The sequence below is a fragment of the Ailuropoda melanoleuca genome, chromosome 4, assembly GCF_002007445.2.
Source record: "Ailuropoda melanoleuca isolate Jingjing chromosome 4, ASM200744v2, whole genome shotgun sequence".
In the NCBI taxonomy this organism is placed as follows: Eukaryota; Metazoa; Chordata; class Mammalia; order Carnivora; family Ursidae; genus Ailuropoda; species Ailuropoda melanoleuca.
In genome coordinates, this window is record NC_048221.1 from 68281603 (window position 1) to 68300812 (window position 19210).

At 41.4% G+C, this 19210-nt stretch overlaps 1 protein-coding gene across 1 annotated transcript in view; it reads right to left on the bottom strand.

The window, feature by feature from the left end:
* Positions 1-5301: 5301 nt before the first annotated feature.
* Positions 5302-19210, bottom strand: part of VWA3B (von Willebrand factor A domain containing 3B) — a 223810-nt gene continuing 209901 nt past the window's right edge. Inside the window, exons 25-28 of the mRNA XM_034657268.1 lie at positions 18945-19082; positions 16739-16839; positions 6194-6413; positions 5302-6012 (exon numbers count right to left, since the gene is read on the bottom strand). Coding sequence (XP_034513159.1) covers positions 5899-6012; positions 6194-6413; positions 16739-16839; positions 18945-19082 — 573 coding nt within the window. The 3' untranslated portion in view covers positions 5302-5898. The remainder of the gene's footprint in view (positions 6013-6193; positions 6414-16738; positions 16840-18944; positions 19083-19210) is intronic.

Below are 19210 nucleotides of genomic sequence, written 5' to 3' on the forward strand. Positions count from 1 at the left end.
TTCCCTAGTAATTTCTTCATTAATACCATATTTTCCTTTAATTCTTTGTATATATTTATAGTAGCTGCTTTGAAATCTGCTAAATACAACATCTGCACTAAATCAAAATTTCTAATGATGGACTTTGATCTATCAGAATGGAACACATTTTCCTATTTCTTTGTATGTCTACTAAGTTTTTTGGTTCAAAACTGGATACTTAGGGAATATGTTTTAGTGATGCTGGATTCTATTGCATTCTTCAAGGCTTTAAAAATTTTTTTGGTCTGCTTGATTTTTTTTCTTTTCTAGTAAGTTATCTTGCCTGTACTCAAACTGCAAACTTTTCTTTCCTGTACAATGAAGCAGTTCAAATCTCTATTCTGCTCTATGGCTTCTCACTGCTGCTTTTTTACCCTGCCACCTTCAGTGTTTCCCCAGTGCCCAATAATTTGGTGGTCAGCCAAAGATTTGGGCAGATTTTGGAGCACACTCTTTCAGCAATTTACTTGCTTAAATTTTCAACTTCTCTGCCAGTCTCAGCCTGTTTCCTCTGACACTTTAATCCCATAACAGATTACTGCTGCCTAAACTATACACGGTTTAGAAATGCATTTCAGTTAAAAAGTAGCAAACACACAGACTTTGCTCCATTAGTTCTCTCAAGAGTAGCTTCCTCTCTGCTTTTTACTTAAAACAAACAAAACGGGGTTTCCTGGGTTCTCCCCTGTACATGCATAATTTAGTGATTAGGCAGAAATTAGAGTTTATGCTCATATTTTATGGCTCTCTCTCACTGTGGTTTCTTGCTGCTGGGATTTGTTTTTTAAATTTTCACTTCTTTAGCCTTGAACTCATCTCTGGCACCTTGAGCCAGTCAGGCTGCATTTTCTGTTGTCTAGGCCATGAAAGTTGGGGAGTGTCCTTAGGCCACAGTGTCACAACCTCACAATTCTTAACTTTTCCAGTTGGAGTTTTTGGAGAATGAACTCTTCACATTCTGTCTGCTCTTGAACATTTTTCTTGTGCCTTTAAATACTTGTTGATTTTTTAAAATATCTTATCCAGCTCTTAAAATTGTTATTTGTGAAATGGTTTGCATTACCACTTCATACTGCCATATGACCAGAAGTTCTCTAAATGAAGGTGGTTTTTTTGTTTAAGATTTTATTTGTCAGAGAGAGAGAGTGCACAAGCAGGGGGAGCAGCAGGCAGAGGGAGAAGCATGCTCCCTGCTGAGCAAGGAGTCTGATGTGGGGCTCGATACTGAGATCATGACCTGAGCCAAAGGCAGATGTTTAACTGACCGAATTTTTTTAAAGTTCTCTATATTTTAGGACATCAGTACTTTGTGTGATATATTGTGCAAATACTTTCTCCCAGTTTATCATTTGTCTTTTTATTTTGCTTATATAAGGTCCTTTTTGGTAATGCATTTTAAAAAATGAATTTCTATGTAGCCAAGCTAAGCAATCTTTTATTGCCTCTGGATTTTGAATCATACTTAAAAAAACTTTTTCTGTACCCATGTTATAAAGGAATTCACTCATATTTTCTTCTAGTACTTGCATGTTTTCATTTTTTTACATTTAGGACTTGGATCTATTTGTAGTTTATTCTTATATGTAGTATGAAACATGGATCTATTTTATTGTTTTCCAATGGCCATTTGTCATCTCAGCATCAGTTACTAGAAAGATCCAGTGATTTGAGATGCTATTTTTATAATGAAGTTCCATACATATATTTGTCTGTTTTGGATTGTATTCTATTCCATCAGTTTGTCTTTTCTTGTGCTAGCAGCATGTAAGCATACAGATGTTAGTGTTTTATATATTAGCATGAGTCCCTCTCCTCATGGCTTTTCTTCTTCAGTATTTTCTAATTTCTTTTATTTTTCTGTATGAGGCTTTCTATCAACTTTTTAAACTCCATAAAATATTTGCTGTTATTTTTATTGGGATTGTGTTACTGTGATAAATGAACTCTGAGAGAACCAACATCTTCATGACAATAAATCATCCTATCTAAAACCAAGAGATGTCTACATCTACCTTTGTGTCTTTCAGGAGTGTTTTAAAGTTTTTCTCATATTGTTTTTGCACAGTTCCTTATTTTAGGTATGGTTGATCATTATTTTGGATTTCATGTTTGTGAATTCACCTACTTACTGAAATTTATTCGTAATTCCAAAAATCAATAGTCAGTACATTTTGTAGGTATGCATAAGCTCAGAGTAGTGAAAAATGAGTCACCTAACTTCTCTAAAAAAGTGTCCTTTTAATAATATATTTTAATGCCACCTTTTCCACATTTTTGTGCTTACTGTTGGTGATCTTGCTGTTTAAAATGGTCCCCAAGTGTAGCGTTGAAGTGCTAGAAAGAAATATGGGTGTTTCACAATCTTCATTAAGGAAAGAGTTATAGTGATTTTGACTGTGAGTTCTATGTTTATAAATATTTATTATATAAGGTGTCCTTAAACAGACACACATAAGAGGGTTATATACTGATCAGTTAGTAAAAATGATGTGATCAGAAGCTTGCAGGAACTTAACCTTGTATTTCAGTAGGGGCAACAATTTAGTATTTGCTAAATTCAGTGTTACAGATGTCTTTACAGAACATATGTACCATGAATAATGAGAATCAACTATATTTTATTTTCTTTTTTGCAATTGTAAATGAGTTTTCCTCTATCAATCTATCTTCTAATTGATCATTGAGTATATAAATGCTGCTGATTTCTGTACGTTAAATTTCTATTCTGCCACCCCACTGAGCTCTTATATTGTTTGAATTACTGTTATCACTGATTCTCTCTGGTTTTTCAGGTATGTTCTTTTATCATGTGCAAATATAATTTTACTTCTACTTTTTCAATTCTATTCCCTTAATTAATTTCCCTTGTCTAAATGTGTTGGCTACAACACTTTTCCCCCCTTTAGGACAGTTTTTCATCTATGTGGAACTGCTCTGAGTTGGTAATAGGCTAGATCATTGATCCATAGACTCCTGGAGTTGAAAGGGACTCAGAGGTAATGTCTGTCACTTGATGGATTTTTTCTGTATCACTCAAGTGGTCATCCAGTCTTTTGAACATCTGTTCCATTTCTTCTGGCAGGTGCATATCTCTTTCAGAGAGTTTCCCTCTACCCATTCCACATCGTTCTTGTGTGGTTGTCAATCACTCCATACTGGCACCACTCCTGGCTTATGACCCAGGCCAAATATATGGGGTGGCCATAAAATCTAGATACATAACTATTATTATTTTTGGACAGACTGAACCCCATTTATTACTTCTTCTGGCATATGCTAAAAGTGCAGATTTATGCAGTGAAAATCAAACATACAAGTCACCAGAGGCAATGAATACAGGTGTATGTGGGGGGATGGAAATGCTTTAATGCACCACTGCCATTACTCTATAGTCAACTATCTTCAAAAGAGATTTAAATAATAAAAAATAAAGTCTTATGTGTACCAACATAGTAACCGTTTCTGGGACTCTTCATCATCTGTGCCATTTCTGAGTTAGTTTCACCTCATTATGGGTCTTATTTCCTTGCTTCTTTGTATGCCTGGTAATTTTTGATTGAATGCCAGACACTCTAAATTTTACTTCAGTGGGTGATCTTTTTTTAATCCCTACAAATATTCTTGAGCTTTGTTTTGGGACACAGGTTACTTGGAAACAGTTTGATTCCTCTAGGGCTTGCTTTAAAGCCTTATTATGTAGGACCAGAGAAGCGTTTAGCCTAAGGCCAATTTTGTTCCACAACTGAAGCAAACCTCTTCTGAGTACTCCACCTGAGGCCTCTTGAATAATGATACCTGTTTTCTACCCTGACTGGAAAAAACAGGACATAATCCCAGCCCTGTGTGAGCTATAGGGATTGTTCCCTCTAACCTTTTTGAAAAGTTCTTTCTCCAGCCTTGAGTAGTTTCCTCACAGCCATGCACCGATCAGTAGAGATGAAAACTCAAGGGAGCTTATCTACATATATCGGGAGTTGTTTCTCTGTGTAGCTCTCTCCTCTCCAGCCCTCTCTCCTGTAGACTCCAGATGCCTTGGTCTTCTCAGAATCCTACTTTCATCTCCTCCATTCACAGAAGGTACCAGGCTCTGCCTAGGTTCCTGCTCTCTTTGCTGCAACATGGAAACTGACACTGGGAAGTGAGCTGCACACTCATGGGGCTTACCTCACTTGTTTCTCAGAGATCACTGTACTTCATTGCCTATGTCCAATGTTTTAGAAGCTGTGGTTACATACATTCTATCTAGTGCTTTAATTATCTCAAGCTGGGGTTTGGGAATGAAATTAGGTTCCTGTTATTCCACACCAGCTGGAAGTAGACATACAGTGTTCTTACTGTGATTTCCCCCAGCATACTGAGCTGGGCTTATCAATAAAGTACAACACACTGTACATATAACAATGTCATTGAAATATACGCACTGTAATGTAATACCAACAAGGTTTTCTTATGTATATTTGTCCTGTAGTTCTTTATTCTCTGCACATGCTTCTAAACCAGACAACAGTGATCGGTCCAAAAATAAAGTGGAAATGAAGAGAGGTAAGATAGAGAAGGTAAGTACCTTCCAAATGTCTGATAGTATCTCTCTGGAACCTGGCATATCGTCAACACTCAATTGCTTGTTAAATAATTAAAAGAATGAAGGCAGACTTAGATGAAGGCTTGCATGCATGCACAAATGAATATCACTTGATGAATGGTTTCTTCCCTACACCACCAGTTCTACACTGTACAGATCAAAACCAGATGACTACTCCAGAGCTTTTCTGCCTAAGACAAACCTCTGGGTTCTGGGGGGCGCAAGCCTCCCCACACACTGTTTCACACCTTATTCTGGATCATTTCCTCACTTTTCAACTCCTTCTTCCCTACATTACTACTTTTACCCTGATGCTGAGCTGATGTCTCTTTTTCTTTCATATTTTTGGAGGTAGCTTTCTCTAATTTCTTTGCCATAATCCTGGTGACACCCTAGCTTTCAGGTATACAAACACCATTTTTAATTAGGTTGCAAATTTGCTGATACTCTAAAATCTATCTTTTCCATTTGCAAAAAGCATCCAATATTTTTCTTATTAATAATCTGTACCCTATTATTATACAGCCCTGGGGCTATTACTGACTAGAAAAAGAGAATTTGGGAGACCTATTTCATTTTTGAAATTAGTGAAGCTAATTTTACTAAGAAATTAATAGAAAGAAGTGGATACTTTGATGTCATTGCTAAAACATGTTCAAAGAAAACAGTAATAAATAAACAATACAATAGTTTTGAAATGTTTCCAACGTAAGAGTTTTTATTCTGGTTCCGCGCTCAATTAGAGGTACCTACAACAGACTACAGACAAAAATAATTAGGAAGGGCTCAATAAAAATGGCCAGAAATCAATAATTTTGTTTTGCAGATCTCAGACAAGTTACTAGGTCTTAATTTCAGTCTTCACATTAAGTGATAAAATCCCTAATTCAGATGAGATAATCAATTTAAAACAAGACTGCAGGCTTGGATTATAACTACCTTAACTTCCACCAAAAAAAAAAAAAAGCTGAAAATCCTATGACAGTAATCTGTCAGATTAAACTTCTGGGTATGTAGAATTTACCAAAAGACTGAGTATAGTGTGGTGAGGACAGGGAAAATAATAGGATAAAGAATGGTTAGAAAAAGTCAGAACCAATAAGCACAAACAGACCAGAGATCCAGGTGGGGGATAACAGACAAGTGTACCTGTTTTACAAACAGGGTAGGAATGGGTAGAAGGAAGGGCAGCCTTACCTCAGCAGAGGGACTAGTTCCACAGTGGTGAGTGGCTGAGGTCTGGGCAGCCCTGGAAGAATGCTGGCTCTCTTAAACATAGCTGCCACTAGACTGCTTTAAGGTTTCTCAGCAATGGTCCTCAGCTCTTTGCTGCTATTGGTGGTTCTAGGAGGGAAGGGCAGGGCTGCTTGAGGTGGAGGTATGGCAGCAATGGCGTGGCTGGCTGACTCCTAGACCCCAGGCTGGAAGCCTTCTCTGAGGAGGTGGATGTCAGCATTATTTAAGGGTGTTAGAGTTTTTGCTGTACTGGGAACTAAACTGGCCCGGAAACTGGGGAGCGACCTCAAGTGCACTATTCTTGAGAGAGGTTTCAGGGTGTTCCAGAGTTAGGCAATGTCTTCCCCCTCCCACCCTGGGCTTGGGGTGTTTCTTGGGGTTGGACTCTTGGGACCTGATGCCACGAGAAGAGTCATCCGAGTCCGAGGACACCATCTCCTGGAGAGGCAGTCTCTTGACAGGTTTCTTTTTCTTCTGTCTAGGGTTCTCCTGTTGTAGCTCTCGTAAATCCCCAGTATCAATTGCTTTGAGTGGACATATTAAGAAAGTAGAGTTCTTCGTTTTCACATCCTCCCTACAGAGAGAGAGAGAGAGAGAGAGCAGTGTTACCCTGGTCTTGTTGGCTGCTGTGTCTACAGAGGTGTCCAAGCCAGCCCTGTGGTGTTTCTCAGCTCTTCGTCCCTTGGCCTTCTTTCTGTGGAATGCAGTTGCAGAAGTTCCGTGGGCCCTGATAGTCTGGGCTGGGCTTTATTCCACGCAGTGCATTTCCACAGATCTTTGATGTCTGGGAGCCTCATGTGGTACGGAGAACTAAATGTCATTTGAACCCTGTCCTGACCAAGTCAGTGAGTGAAGCAACAATTCATGAACAAGAAGTCCCTTGACATGCCTCAGAATTGAACTGTGTCCACCCCAGGATGATAAGCTTGGCCACATCATAGGCCAGCTCTTTCCTGACATCCTGAGCCGGAGCTTGTACAGTAGAGAGACCCTTCTACATCCTTAGTTTTCCCTAATTACTGTATGGCGCACCATCAGAAAAAAATCCCCCAAAGTAAAAAACATAGTGATTTTTAATTTAATTGACATTAGATATGACTAGGAAGTCACAGAGCTAGTTTTACCATTTAGAAAATATAGTGTACATAATCAACTAATAATTGACAAGGGAGCCAAGAATACTCAATGGGGAAAGGACAGTCTTTTCAATAAATTGGAAAAACTGGAAATCCTCATGCTCCTATCTTACAACACTTACAGAATTTAATATGAAATAGACATAATAAGAACTGAAACCATAAGACTCCTAGAAGATAACACAAGGGAAAAACTCCTCTACTAGTTTCGGCAATAATTTTTTGGATACAATACCAAAAGCACAAGCAACAAAAGCAAAAATGAATGGGACTGCATCAAAATAAAAGCTTCTGCACAGCAAAAGAACCAAACAACAAAACAAAGAGGCAACCTAAGGAATGAGAGAAAATATTTGCAAACCACATACCAGATAATGGATTAATGTCCAAATGATATAAGGAACTCATACAACTTAATATCGCTAATCCTGCAGAATAAACTGTTGCTAATTACTGAAAAAAAAAAAAACCCCAAACTAATAATCCAGTTAAGTAATGGGCAAAGGACGTGAACATTTTTTTTTTTTTACAAAAAAGACATACAAATGGCCAAAGGTGCATGAAAACATGCTCATACCACTAATCAAAAGGGAAATACAAATCAAAACCTCAAGAAGTTATCACTTTACACCTGTTAGGATGGCTATTGTCAAAGACAAGAGATAACAAGTATTGCTGAGGATGTGGAGAAAAGTGAGCCCTTGTACACTGTTAATGGGAGTATAAACTGGTATAGTCACTATGGAAAACAGTATGGAATCTCCTCAAAAAATTAAAAATGGAACAAAATATGACCCATCAATCCCACTTCTGGGTATATATCCAAAGGAAACTAAATCACTATCTCAAAGAAATATCTGTAGTCCCATATTCACTGCAGCATTATACACTGTAGCCAAAATAAAGAAAACCTAATTATCCATCAGTGGATGAATGGATCAAGAAAATGTGCCACATTCATAAATAATGGAATATTACTTAGCTATAAAAAAGAAACCCTGCCATTTGTGACAAGGATAGACCTTGAGGGTATTATATTAAGTGAAATAAGTCAGAGAAAGACAAATACTGTGTGATCTCACTTATATGTGGCATAAAAACAGAGAATTAAATGATGGCCACCAGGGGCTGGGGGAGTGGGTGGGGGAAATGGGAAGATGTTGGTCAAAGGGTATAAAAAAATAAAAGAAAATATATTGATCAGTTTATTTATCCAGAAGAAGGGACCTTGGGAACATCATGACTTCATTCCAGCCATGCCCTCATGGCACACCATTTTGGGAACTTGCCTTTTTCAGGACCTTCAGGATGAGTTAAAAACACCAATTGCCTGGTGTTAAACCTTATTTTGTTCCCATAATCAGTATCTATCATCTTGATCACCCAGCCTTCACTCTGAATAACTTTTGACATTGCTCTTCAGATACTTTTGGAAATTACAAAGAAAAACTTAAGAGTGGGAGAAGATTTTTAGTTATTTCTAAAGAGAAAATTATATCAATCAAATCCCTCTTCAAAGGATCAAGATTCATGACATGTGTCACTTATTAAGGATTCACTCTAAGGCTCAAGAGGTAATTCCCAGGAGGGATTAAAAATGGCTTTCATGAGGATAGCTATTATCAAGAAAAGAAAAAGTGAAACCAGAAAATAACAGATGTTGGCAAGGCCATAGAGAAACTAGAACCCTTGCACACTGTTGGTGGAAATATAAAATGGCAAAGCTGCTGTGTAAAACAGCGTGGCAATTCCTCAAAATATCAAAAATAGAATTACCATATGATCCAGCAACTCTGCTTCTGTGTCTGCATCCACAAGGAGGAAAGTTGGGATTCAAACAGATATGTACACTCATGTTCATTGCAGCATTACTCACAATAGCCAAAAGGTGGAAACAACACAACTGTCTACCAACAGATGACTGGATAAACAAACTGTGGTATATACATATAATAAGCTATTATTATTATAAAATATTATTCAGCCTTAAAAATGGAGGAAAAGCTGACACATGCTATAACATGGATGAACCTTGAAGACATTCTGCTAAGTGAAATAAGTTAGTCACAAAGGACAGATACTGTATGATTCCACTTATATGATATACAAAGACTAGTCAAAATCAGAGAGATAGAAAGTAAAGTGGTGGATGCCAAGGGCTAGGTATGGAGAGGGAATGAGGAGTTAGTGTTCAATGGGTACAGAGTTTCAGTTTGGGATGATGACAAAATTCGGGGATGGCTCATGTGATGGTTGTGCAACAATGTTAATGCACTGAACTGTGTGCTTAAAAATGGTTAAAATGGTAAATTTTATGAATTATGTATTCTACCACAATAAAAAAAAATGGCCCAAGCAACCACAGTAACATTAGAGAAAGCATCCCAGGAGGCCACAAACAAAATTATCTTGAAATATGAGGCAAGCACCTATGTGGATGTGTAAGTTTTGTAAGGCTGGTTTCTCAGAGACTCTTCTTGAAATCACACAGCAGGGTTGTAAGACCACCCCCACTTTGTAAAATCTAAAATCTTACCTACAAGGGCATGTTTCAACTCTTGACTTTGGCTCAGGTCATGATCTCAGGGTATGAGACCTGAGTCAGGCTCCGCACTCAGTGGGGAACCTGCTTGAGATTCTCTCTCTCCCTCTCCCTCTGCCCCTCCACATGCTTGCACTTTCTCTCTCTCTCTCTCAAACAAATGAATAAATCTTTAAAAAATAAAAATAAAAAAGAACATTAAAAACCTACCTACTACATTCCCATCAACTGTACCTCACATTGTTGCCTCCCTCCCGAGCAGACTAAGTTGATATGTTCTATTTCCTTTTCAGAGATGTCCTCTATTTCCCCTGTATCAGACTGGTCACAGTCCAGTCTACCACCTATAACCTCTCAGAAAGAAGAGCAACAGGAAGGAGGAATGGAAAGTAGAGAGAAAGGCACCCAAAGATGAAGGTAGAAGAGAGGCTGACCTGCCTACCTGAAGGATACCGGGAAGACAATCATGGAAAGATACCCAGGAAGAAGAGCAGGAAAACTGAAGAAGCAACACATGTCTAGCCTTCAGTAGGGGATTGGTCACATAAATCACGCACCACCTGTATAATTACATTCTAAGTAGGCAATAATGAAACAATAGGTGTCCTTCTCATGCCAAAATGCAAGTAATATATTAAGTGGGGAAAAAAGTCACAAACAATGTGTGTTATATTTTCCTGTTGTTATTAAGATTGTGAACACAAAGATAATTAGAAACCTTTCCATCAAACTGTTAATAGTTGCCTCAAGGGAAAAGAATTCCAGTAGGATTGTCACTTACTCCACATTTAAAAAAATTTTTTGTAACTGTCATAAATGATAAGGGGAAACAGAAATTTTTATTTTGAAGAAAAATAATCAACATAGAGAAAACACTCTAGAAGGATATATGTCAAAATATAAATGGTGATTACTTCTGAAATGTGGAACTATGGCTGGTTTTTATATTATTTTTGCTTTTAATTTCTGACTTATATTAACTACGCATACTTTCGAAACAAGAATAAACATAGGCAAGCTGTCATGATCAGAATGAAAAGCAGACCAGAATTTTGATCAAGGAAAAGCCTTTACATCAAGTAAGCAGATGCTGGCTCAGCTACCCCATTTTATTCTCCAGAAGGACTGATATCGACCTAGTTCAAGATATTCCATAAGGAAATGTCCCCTTGCAGGAGGGGAACAGGGTAGGTGTGAATCCGATGTGAAAACCCAAACCCACTCTGAGGAAAGGGGAAGGTGGCCATGCTCCTGACTCTAGCCAGTGGACGTTACCCATCAGCACACTTGGAAAGGCCCAATAAATGGCTTTCTTTTGTCTTTTCTGATGCCAAAACCAAGAAAGATTCAGTGTCCTATTAATTATTTTAGGCTACAGGTTTGTTTAAATAATGTGATAAACAGGTCAAAATTACATATGCGTGTGTCAGAGAGTAGGGGTAAGATGAGGGAAGGCAGGCACTGTGCCTTCACTGGTTCTTCAGATGCAGTTCACTCCACTTCAGGGAAGAAAGTGCTGAGAGCACCTACTCCACACTTTCCTTGGCTCAAATCCCACCTCATCCGCTTGATTAGTGTTAGCTCATCAGCTTGCTCTATTCTCGCTGGTTCTCTATGGCCTCATTTCTTTTCTGCCCTAAGTGTCTGTCAGAAAGCTGGTCTTAGAACAGGAGGACCTGATGTTTGATGAAGACCACAAGATGCCTGAGTTTTAACAATGGAAGGGGCAGAAAATGGAGAGACTGATACAAAAGGCGATTGCCATCCAAATTGTTACCACTGACCCTCAGGGCTAACAAATCTCTATGACTCTCAGTGCTCTCTTGTTCCCATACTAGGGCACCACAGCACGCTTTCTGAAAATAGGCAATGGCATTTGTCCCTCCAGAAAATATGGGACATTCACAGACACGGTTTGATGCTGAACTGCTTATTTTTCAGGGCTTTGCTCTAGCCTAGGAAACAGGGCTCCTAATCGGACCAGAAGGGACGAGGGAGCTAATGACATACTGAGGCTTAACGATTTCAGATGCACAGCTCCTTCTAAGGGAAAAATAGTCAGCAGAGACTGGGCAAGATTATGGGAAGTGATTCATCTCCCATAATGTCAGGGTCAGCCCTGAATCTTGAGATTTCAGTCAACAACTTAATATCACTGCTGTTAAGAAGATGATGTGAGGCCACACTACACGGAGGAAAGGGAGGAATATTAACCAACATGGGATTATGGTTTCCTTTGGGACATATTCCTAAACCCAAATGGCTTGATAGAAAATGATTCAACTGTTTAAAGAGAGACAATGAGAGGCTAACATTCAGGAACTGGGAGCTGACCACAGACCCGGATAAAACACATCTGAGCCCTAGGAGAGTGATCTCCTTTCCCATAGACTCATACACAACCATGTCCCCAAGGCCACACAATTACAACCACACATCAAGAAGAGAACACTCCTTGCCTTCAGGATCTCAGTGCCCAGCAATTTCCTTCAGAATTTTTTGGAGCAGAGAAAAGGATTAGTGCTATCTGGCTTTCCTGATCACATTTAGAATGTTGCTAATTTTTTCAAGAAATCCAACTCCCTCAAAGTGAGTCATCTTAAGGAAGACACTCAGGAGTAATTTGCTCAAGTCTTGTTCTGTCAAGAACAGAGAATGGATCCCAGCTATGGCTGGGAGGGATATCCAGCCAGCTACATGGCGCCAAGGACCGGGATTTAGCTCAGGCCTGCCAGAGGCACCTTGTCTGGAGGAGCACGTCGTCCCCAGCTTGTACCCAACCAACCTCTCAGTGGGTGATTGAGTAGTGCCTGGTAGAGGCACTTCCCTTCACTGGAGAAAACCAGAAGCCAGAGCATCAAACCCACTAGGCATGCTTGCCCTACAACAGCCCCAGTGGAGGCCGCAGCCTGTTGACAGGAACAGGATTCCAGGGGAGGAGTCAGGGAACAACTCTGCTGGGAGTTCTCTGCCTGGCAAGGGGGGAGGATGCCAAATGGGGGGAAATTCCTCCTGAGCAGCTTCCATCTTGGAATTAGGAGAAATTACATGTGTATTCTCTAAACAGAGAAAGTTAGAGGGAACATTTTCACGCTGAACAGACATCTCTATGCCATGAAGTGTAGAAAAAAGCTCAGAGACATCACTGAAGGTAGGTAAGGCAAGAGTAATCATGTCCCTCCATCAGACACACTCTCAGAAGGCACAACTCCCTCAGCTGTGCTGCCAGAAAATGCACTCATCCTGTGGTGAGAAGAGAGAAAATCAAACCAGTAAGAGCCTCCCTTGAATTCACATTGTAAATATGGTGATACTAAGATTCTCTCCTTTAAGAACTAGTTGTTTGGAATTTAGCAATATGTGTCACATACTGGATGATGGAGGACAAAAGTCCTCAAGAATCATTTAGGTGTCAAATTTTAAGCTGAAAAGAAAACTAGGCATCATCTTTGACCATATTCAATCAGTTGTGAACTCTTTATCTTCCAAATACTTCCCCTTCCTGTCTTTCACTGTGTGTTGCCCTCAGTTAGGAACTGGAAGAGGGGCCTGCAGGAAATACCCTGTCACCCACAACTGAAGGCCTCAAGAACAAAGAAAAAGCAGAGGTGCAGAAGACAGAGAGCTGAATATCTGGCATCCCGGTTCATGCTTGGGGCCATGAAACCCTGTCTGACCAACGCCAAATAGATGGTTATCATGAATTTAATCTTTTAAAGTTAAATTAAGTCAAATGCTGTTGTGTGGAGTTGCAAGCTATAGCACATTTCTTTAAGTAGCCCCTGAAAAACAGCACCAGGATTGTTTTTAATGGTCTCATTTGGTATAATGATGTGAAGGCTTACTAAAGACAAACCAAAGGGAGATGGTACCTTTAGAAAGCAAGTGAGGAAGCGCTCCTGATGAGAAAGGACCTCCCAGAAGGAAATCCCAGTGGAGATACAAAATAAGGCCTACCACCTTCAGTCTGTGTGCTAACACCTGCCAGCTCTGATTATGGAAACAGAGAGAGATTAAACTCTGAATTTAGCAGGTTGGGCGTGACCTCTGCTTAAGAGAATTAAATGCAGTCTCTTGCTAGGACTGAGAGCTAGAGCAAACCAACAATGGAAGTTGCCATGGGGAGACTAGAGAGTCAATGCACACTTCCGCTGTGTAAAGCCCTAGAAGCTGGGTAGATAATAAGCAGCTAAGCGCTTTAAATAAGGCCTGGGGCAGGACTAAGATAGAAAACAATTTCAGGCTTTTCAAAACACAGAAATAATTGAATTTTAATTAAAATAGGATTGATAATGTTGAATTTAGTGAAAATGGTTAATACCTAGACATATCTATTGATATTCCTTTAAAATGTACTGTGATTTGGATATCATTTTGAGTAGGATTTTAGATTAACAAAAAATGTGCTATAATTTTAAATGAACATTATATTCATCTAGAAGAGAATGAAGGATGGTAGTGTATATTTTCAACAATAATACCTAAGGAAAGATTCTCTGTGAAACCACGCACCTCTCAAGGAACACTGCTGGGCATCCACTAGTCTTTATTTTTCACTGGTTCATTCTTCAAATAGTCATTGAGCACATCCTAAGAGCTGGACCTTGACAGCTATAATTTAGAAGCAGACAGAACCTGGCACCTGCTTTCAAGGACACGTGCCTAACAGGAGAGAGCAATTGAGAAAGTACATGGCCCAACACAAGGGAAAATTTCTGTAATGAAAACCTCTATAGGATGCAGTGGGATCACCTCAGCGCATAGGACAGCTGGAGTCTAGTACCAGACATAGTGATGGTGACGCTTGAGTTCAGTGTTAGAGTTCCTTGGTGGCCAAAGGCAAAGCATAACATTCCAGTGAGGGCTGCACAGCACAGAGCCCTGAAGACCATGGCATGGGGGAAGTTACAAGTAGTTTAATATGATTAGTGTGCAGAAGGCTTGTGGGAGGTTGGCTGGGGGGTAGACAGGGAGAGGTGAGGCTAGGGGGACAGGCCTGGGTCAGACCCACAAGAGGCTAAATTAGAATAAGAAGGGGCATGGGAGGGAGACTGAAGAATTTTTTAAGTGGGGAAGGGCCAGAACAGATTTGCATGAGAGGAAGAGTCTTCTGCTCAGCCCCTCTGTCCAGAAGAGGGCTGGGACTATTGGCAGGAGGACAAAGGCAGGGGCCTCAGGAAATGAGATGCCTGACCTAAGGCAGCACAGGTCCAGCAGAGCTGAGAAATATTTGCAAATTAGAACCATAACTTGGAGACCCATGGGGTAGAGTGGGTGAGGGCAAGAAGAAGCCAAAGATGATGACCAAATTTCTGCATGGACAACTCTGTGACTGCCGGTGGAAGAGAGAACTGAGTCAGGGAAGGCAGAGATGGGAGTGAGTCTGTGGAGAGCTATGATTTCAGTATTAGATGTGCTGAATTTGAGGTTCTGTACACTCAGGTGGATGGCTGGAAATAACAGGATTCCCGCCATGGGCTGAGCACCTGCTTTACCCCAAGCACACAACAACCATCTCCAATCCTCACACCACCCTAATCCTATTGTGAGCAAACAAGCTCCGAGATCACAAGCAACCTGCCCAAGGGCACAAACTAAGTGAGGGTGGGGCTGGGATAGGAGCTCAGGTCTTAGCTTCCAAAGCCCTTTCTATCATAGTTACTATCAGCCAAGTCTGCAGTTACAACCAATGGGGGAGGTTTTAGAGAATTCCATCCCAGGTCCTGCTCTCAGAAGCTATGATTCTGATGCCTTAGCACAAGCATGATCTGGGGTAGAGAGGGAGATATGAGGTCCTTAGTGTAAATGAAGTCATGGAAGCAAGGGATGTGGTTGAAATCGGGCAGGGAGGAAATCCAGAGGGAGGAGGAGCCATGACAGGTCTCAAGAGAAGGAGGAGGGGAGGTTGACAGAGTCAAATAGACCATAGACTGAAACAGCACGCACAGTGTGAAAGTGTGAGAGGTCTTGAGTGGCCCCTGTGGGAACAACTTCACACAGGGGTAAGGGGGGAAGCCAATACCCAAGGCTCCTCAGGGAGGGAAGAGAAGGCAAGAAAGGGGAGACATCAGCTAATGAGACTGCCCACATACAGTGCTGGCATGAAGGGAGGGAGGGAGGACGCCAGATCGCACTGCCGAACCAAGGAAACTGGATGGATTTAGGACTGGGGGTGTGCGTGCATGCATTTCTGCATGTGTGTAAACAGTGGAGGCAAACTTGGGTTTTTGCTGGGTGAAGGAATCAGGAGAAGAGCCAGGGAGATAGGAGAGAATCCAGGATAACTGATGGAGCAAGAATCAGGTAGTGGGGACAGGCTCTGGAACCTGGTAAGCAGGTCAGCCTTGGATAAGAGAAGGTACTTTGACATCAGGGGGAAAGATGAAGGTTTCTACAAGCCCGGGGCTGTGGGGGAGAAGTAAAGGAGGGAATGTCTGATGGTTTCTGCTTATGAAGTGCAAGGTGATGCCATCAGGTGAATGAAGGCTGGCACCCAAGACAACCTACAAACTCCAAGTGAAGTTGGAGGGTAGTTCCAGGTTCCTGTCCCCCACCCTTGCTCAAAATCCACCTTCACCTCCAAGGTCATAGCTCTGACTCCAGCTGTGATGCCCCCCATTGGCTCCATGGACTTCAGTTTTTGCCTGCTTTCTAGGCCTCAGCTGCTTCTTACTGACTTTGCTTTAATATCCCTGTCCAGGTTTTAGCAATCCCACTTCCCCAGATGAAAATGTATTCAACCCACTGTAGTCCCTGGAAACCACCACCCACCCACCCACCCACTCACTCTCACCTGGGCACAGGCAAGCCAGGGCCAACACCTCATTCTCACTCCCCAGCAAGGGAAGAAACAGCCAGTTGATTGGTGCCAAATGCAACTGAATCTAACTTTTGCTTTATGGTGAGACTTCATTAGAAGCCCTTGAACCCTTACAAGTAAAAGGGGAACAATTCCTTCAAGTTCATGACAGGATTGAATGTTTTTCTGAGGAGTCAGTAAAATAATGTTGCATTTGGGATTAGAACCAGACAGACAAATAACCAGCAAGTAAGAGGTGTGATGTTGAAGGAATAATAATCATAGAACTACACATTAAGCAGGAGGTCCTCCACCTCTGCTTTTCTCCCCAAGTATTTAAAGGTCATGAATCCCAATTCAGAAACAGATTAAAGGTGCAAAGATATAAAGTTCACAGAGTATAAAAAGTTGGGTCTACTTACGCTTTTGGATCCTCCTGAATTGGGGGTGATTTTATATGAGAGCAAGAGAGAGCATACTTGTTTTGGCTGATCTTAATAAGTGCACTCCGAGGGCAAAATTCCTGTAATAATACAACAAGAGTTCACGCAACTTAAATCAGAAATGTCCACAATTTAGATGTAATTTTATTTTAGCTCGATCCATTGTAATAGCTGCTAGCCATTATCCTATTCAGGATGACACTTAAGAGGACAGACAGATGAGTCTGGTTTGATAATTATATGCCGAGTAAAAGTCATCGAAAGTCCTCCTGGTCATTTCTCCGTATCCTGGATCACATGTGAGGCCATCCACGTAAGATACACGTGGCTGCTCACGCACACCCTCACATCCCTCCACAGAACCACCGTCCTATCTACCTTTACTTCAGCCTTGCCCATCTCTCTTAGACTCAGCAACTATAACTACCACCCCCTGCCAAATGTGTCACCTTCACCCCCGTGAATCTCTACCAGAACTGGCTTTAGTGTCTCACCCCCGACCATGTCGCTCTGGTCTCCAGGGCCTGACTGCCCTGTGTAATTTCCAAGGTCCCTCCTGGGCTTTGATGTTCTTTCTCAGGGATCCTAGAACAACTGCTTCATCTCTCCATACATGCTGGGGCATGCCCAGGGTCATCTCTTCAAATGTCCCTTGATTTGCTTTCTCCTCTCTTGCCTAGTAGATATCCCCAGAGTGGTGCCTCATGTCAGAAAAGCTTCCCACCCACTGTCCTCTAGACCACTTTTTACTGTCATCCAAACAGCTCCAGGAAGGTCCTTTTTTCTCTTAAAGTCTTTTTTTTTCCCCCTTGGGTTGATGAGAAGTTATCCCTTTCTCCTTGTTCTATCAGATTGGAAACTGCGTCTGGGGCCATTGGCTCTGATGGTCTTTGCCCTTTGGCTTTAATTCCAAATTCCTTTACCATGACCCCTCTCCTGATGGATATGCCTCATGCTATAGTCAAAAACTGGATATTTTTATTCTGTATACTAGGCAATTGGGCACAGAGATTCAGAATATAGGCCATGGAGCCAGACTGGCTGGGTTCAAATGCTCACTGTCCCACTTAACCCTGTGTGTGACTTAACCTCTCTGCTTCAGTTTCTTTATCTGAAAACGGGAATAATAATTGTACCTGCTCACAGTGTTTTGAGCATTCAATATAAAGTACCTGATTAGTACCTGTGGCACATAATAAGTGCTTTATAAAGGTAGCCACTGGTATTTTGTTTCCAGCTTTTTGCTTGCTAGTCTATTTTCCAGGCATATTAAATGGTCCATCAAGACAATGTTATTTCCATTAGAAATGTCATTCATGTAAGTAATTCAAAAGGCAATTTTGAGAACCTTCTCTTCATCAGAGGCTGTGCTGAGGCTGCAAAGAAGAATAGGCCATAGTCCCTGTCTTTAAGGAAGTCGGTTGGGAGTTGGTGAGGAAGCATAGCGTGCAGAGGAACCCTGAGGGGCTCAGCAGGACATGACAGTTGGGCAGAGTCTTTCCTGTGACAGGAGTTTCTCTGGAAAGAGGATGGGGGGTGGTCCAGGAAGAAGGAAAGAGTAGGGGCTTGGAGAAAACCACTGTATTTTATTCAGGAAGCAGAGAGACTTCCGTGGGGCTGGGGCCACCCTGGGGTCAGGCTGGACTTTTCCTTGAGGTTGATGAGAAGCGTATCTGTGTGTGTGTGTGTGTGTGAGAGAGAGAGAGAGAGAGAGAGAGACGGGGGACATTATGCAGACAAGTGACATCAGCAGATCTGTAAACTGATAAAGAGGCTTTCTAAAACATTTAGGGAAAGTCATAGGGAGGCCAGGGAGGGGAACAGAGCAGGCTGAGAAGCAGCAGGGAAGGAAGAGAGAGAGAAAGGTGCTGTCACAACTGGGGAGGACAGTAAAGGACCGGACTGAACCTCCCCAGTTTTCAAATGCGGAAGGAGAGCCAAAAAGGCCATTCGATGAAGGAGTTAGGGGACCGTGGCAACCTCAGTGTGGGTAGATCTCATGTTGCAGAGCAGGCAGAATCCGAACCGTAAGGAGTGGCAACAGATACAGGTAGGCAAGTCACTCCTTCAGGGGATCTGGCAATGCCAGGAAAGAGCGAGGCATTGTCCAGAAGAATGGCGGGGGGGAAAGAAGCCCCATTTCTACCTAGTGAGAAAGCCCTTTCCTCAATGAAAGTCTACTTACTCTCCGGTTGTTACACTTCAAAACTGTGTAGAATTTATCATCGGCCACATCCTGATTCGGAAGTGCTATGACAATGGCAGGGACGTAGAAGTCAAATCCATTGGGTATCACAATTTTGGCGAAGACATAATCTCCAACCTGTAGATGAGAACGTACATCATAGCAAATATTTGGCTTATAGATCTTATAAGCAATGTCAATAGAAACCTGTTCTAAAATACCCAAGGTGATTAGCAAGTATTGATGCTATAATTCAAATACATGTT